The sequence below is a fragment of the Octopus bimaculoides genome, chromosome 6 (assembly GCF_001194135.2).
Source record: "Octopus bimaculoides isolate UCB-OBI-ISO-001 chromosome 6, ASM119413v2, whole genome shotgun sequence".
NCBI classification, from domain to species: domain Eukaryota; kingdom Metazoa; phylum Mollusca; class Cephalopoda; order Octopoda; family Octopodidae; genus Octopus; species Octopus bimaculoides.
This window is the reverse complement of record NC_068986.1, coordinates 7,012,884-7,016,692: the sequence shown is the minus strand read 5'-3', so window position 1 is coordinate 7,016,692 and position 3,809 is coordinate 7,012,884. Positions and strand designations below refer to the sequence as shown.

General features: G+C 35.3%; 1 protein-coding gene across 8 annotated transcripts in view; it reads left to right on the top strand.

The window, feature by feature from the left end:
- LOC106882301 (glutamate-rich protein 2-like) overlaps positions 1–3,809 on the top strand; it is a 24,089-nt gene that overhangs the window by 8,902 nt on the left and 11,378 nt on the right. For all 8 annotated transcript variants that reach the window (XR_008264350.1, XR_008264349.1, XM_014932925.2 and 5 more), the window contains exon 2: positions 1,177–1,256. Coding sequence is in view for 3 of the 8 variants with exons in the window: in XM_014932925.2 (XP_014788411.1) it covers positions 1,224–1,256 (33 nt within the window). In the remaining 5 variants the exon portion in view is untranslated. The remainder of the gene's footprint in view (positions 1–1,176; positions 1,257–3,809) is intronic.

Below are 3,809 nucleotides of genomic sequence, written 5' to 3'. Positions count from 1 at the left end.
TATATATATATATATATATATATATATATATATATATGTATATATATATATAGAGAGAGAGAGATAGACAGACAACAGACAGATAAAACTTACTTGGAAATGGATGCTTGGCATTCAATCATCCTTTTGTTTTGTATTTAAGTATTGTAATATATCTATTTTCAGTATTCATCTATAACATCGACACTGACAAAATTTGATCTCAGAACACTGAGACACAAAACATTTTAAAGTTTATATTTACAACTCAGTTGAAGGAAGAAGAACAGCATAATTTCTTATCAGGCACCCAAGATTGATAGATAGAAAGAGAGGAAGAAACCACAATTCATAGGTTATCCACATCTCAGAGACTTGATCCCAATGAATAGAGTGGACTCTATTAAAAATAGCTAAGGACCATGTGTTGATGTTAAAGGGAGTGATAAATTGGAATTCCTAAAACATCAGAATAAGCCCTTCCAAACCCATTTTCCTGAGATAATGAAAAAAACTTGTAAAAGAATGAGTTCAATAACTGATTGAAGCAGAATGAAACAAGACAATTTTATGATGTGGAAAATTTCCATATGAACTCTGTCTTGTATTTTGCGAGCATAAACATCCTGTGTATGTCACTTCAAAATTCAATGTTTCCAGTCTTAACATTGAAGATATTCAAATAAGAAGAAAATACTTGACATTTCTGTATTTGCTTATATTTATGGATTGCCCTATGTTATCATCTAACTTTTCTATTTTATCGTTGTTTCTACTGAGAAATTGTCCTGCCCTTACACTTGCATCTTGATCAATAAAATATTCTTTTACATAATTTTGTTGAAGTATTTCCTATTGTATTTAGTTATGACAATCATTAGAAAACAATTGATGTTTATTGTTTTAACTCCCTTTTTTAAGGTCTTTGAATTTGTTTATTAATACCCATAGCCTGGTATAGCCATCTGATTCACCAGTCCTCAGTCAAATCATCTAACCCATGCTAGCATGGAAAGCGGACGTTAAACGATGATGATGATGATGATGATGATGATGATCCTGGCTTCATTTAACAGAGGACACAATTTCACTGCAATTCATACAATCACATTCATAAATATTGCTAAAGTTTCATTTGCTGGACACATTCTATTGTCACCAATAGTTTAATATTTTTCCTAAATCTGTGTATTTCAGGAGTCTTACACAAACTTTGAAAAGTTAACTGTTCACCAAAGACAAACATGCAAAATGTTCCAAGCCAGTTAATTATGGAGGTAAAATATTAAAATATTTAATATCAAGGAATCATTAAAATAGCTAAAAGTGGTCATAAAACTGGTATTTTAATTTTTCAATTTTTAAAGCATACACACATACACATACATACACACACTCATACATGCACACACACATGCATGCACACACATATAAACATTCAGTGATGTGGTGGTGGTGGACCAGTGCTGTAGTTTGAGCCCTAAAAATTTGCTGTAAGGAAGTAAAGGGGTAACAGAAATCAATATCAAGTAAACAGAAGAGGAAAGACATTAGTTATTGTTAACAAGAGGAGAAAAAAATCAGTAAGAAGTTCCTACATAGTTTGTAATATGAGAATAAATGGTGTGAGGGGTTCCAGACTGCAATGTAGTAGGGCAAATTGAAAGACAATATTGAGAAATGTATTTGGAATGATAGCAAAAGAGAGAGAGAGAGAAAGAGGAGGGGTGGGACTACCTCCTAGTAGATACAACAGAAGGATCAATAACTGAGTTGACAGCAACTTGATAGATGGAGAAATTGAGAATATGAAGGTAACTGGATTGTCAGATATTGCCAATGAGTTGTTTAAAATATCTGACGAGGTAGGTCGAGTTCCTGTCGATCAATGATTAGTATAGTAGCGTCACCACCATCATCATCATCAACTGTTAAAAGAGCAAGGAAGATTAGTGGCATCAACTGGAGAGAACAAATCAAGGAAGTTGCTGATTAAGAAGAGAATTGACCAAAATATAGATTGAAAAAAATTGGTTATGCACCAAGACGAGATACTATCAATGTCCTGTTTCTACTGAGACAACCACAGAAGAACTTAAACAGTTACTGCTGTCTAGCATTTATTGACCCGAAGATCTTTGACCAGGTTCCACACTATAATCTGGTAGTTGCTAAAGAAACTCGGATTAGGTGAATGGTTTGTGTGGGCCATTGAACATTTGCAGTGAACAAATAGACTGTTAGCATTGGCAAGTTTGAATGGCATGCAGAGGATGACCAGGGCTCAGTTCTTAACTCCTACCTGTTTATTACAGTCTTCAGGCTTTAACAAAGGAGTTTAAGACTGCTTGTCCATGATAGCACCTTCATGCTGAATCTGTAGTAGGTTTACAGAAATTCCAAACATGGCAGCAAAACTTGGAATTGAGAGACTTCAAAAGAAAGAAGAAAGAAGACAGCTGCCATCAGGGTAATGGTTGTGCTCAGTATGCAAAAAGGAAGGTAGAAATTCTACAGAGTTTACCCAGTGTAAACTATGATTGTAGAAGTTTCAAAGTGGAGTTACAACAAGATTAATGAAGAAGGCAGACTTCATAAATACCTATCGACTAATTTTGGGGATTGTCTGGTTGTTGTTGATGACTTTTATTACTGAGTTGAGTTGGGTATTCTGAAAGTATAGCAACTAGAGCAAGAACAAGTTGGAAAAGTTCAAGCAACTATTACCTTTGATTGCAACAAAGGGTTTCTGATCCTTGTGTCCAGACTGTGAGGTTGTACGGTAGTGAGACAGAGGCCTTGAATGGAGAATATTTGCAAAGATTTGCCTCTTCCTGCAATAAAACCAAACTGCATCGCATTTAAACTAATCTTGTCCCTAATCAGTTTTGCAATAACCCTTTCTGTAATCCTCATAACCTGGTCTGACAATCTATACTTAATCTCTTTTGATCTTGTCCCACCTTACAATGGTAGTACAGTGCCTGCTTTTAGATATGACACTTTCCTGTCACTCCTAATTTACTATTCAAGTGACTGTCCTCATCCCTACTTCATGCATTCTTCACCCCACCCCTGGCTCTCATAAAAGCCCTTTCATGCCTCTTTCTTATCAAGATCAGTGACAGCAAGTGTGTCATTATTATTCTGTATACATTTCTACTGTAACAATACCTTGATTTTCTCAAGTACACTCTCTTGAAATATGGAGCACTTCATGTCCCTATTATTTTCAGTCAGAACTTATTCAGTTCATTACACATTTCTATGTTATTTCTGATTTTCTCTTCATTCCGCTACACTTTTCCTTCTATTTAACTTTCCAAACAAGAGATTCAGTTTAAAACATCAAACAGACTTCTAATTTCTTAATGTTTCATTGCATGTTAAACGAGTAAATTATTTTTGTCTTCACTCTCTCTTTCTTATTGTTACTCTATTCATTAATTTTGAAACTATATATAGGTATATTGCTGTACTGCCTGACTGGCCCTCGTACCAGTGACGCGTAAAAGCACCCACTACACTCTCAGAGTGGTTGGCGTTAGGAAGGGCATCCAGCTGTAGAAACTCTGCCAGATCAGATTGGAGCCTGGTGCAGCCATCTGGTTCGCCAGTCCTCAGACAAATCGTCCAACCCATGCCAGCATGGAAAGCAGACGTTAAACGATGATGATGATGATGAAGATGTTATATATATATATATATATATATAATCCATTGACTATTGCGGGTGCTACATTCCAAAACCTCGCACAGAAATAATTAAAATCTAAAAAAAAATATCCATTGGCCACAGAAACCCGAATATACTGAGGAGTTCACGATAT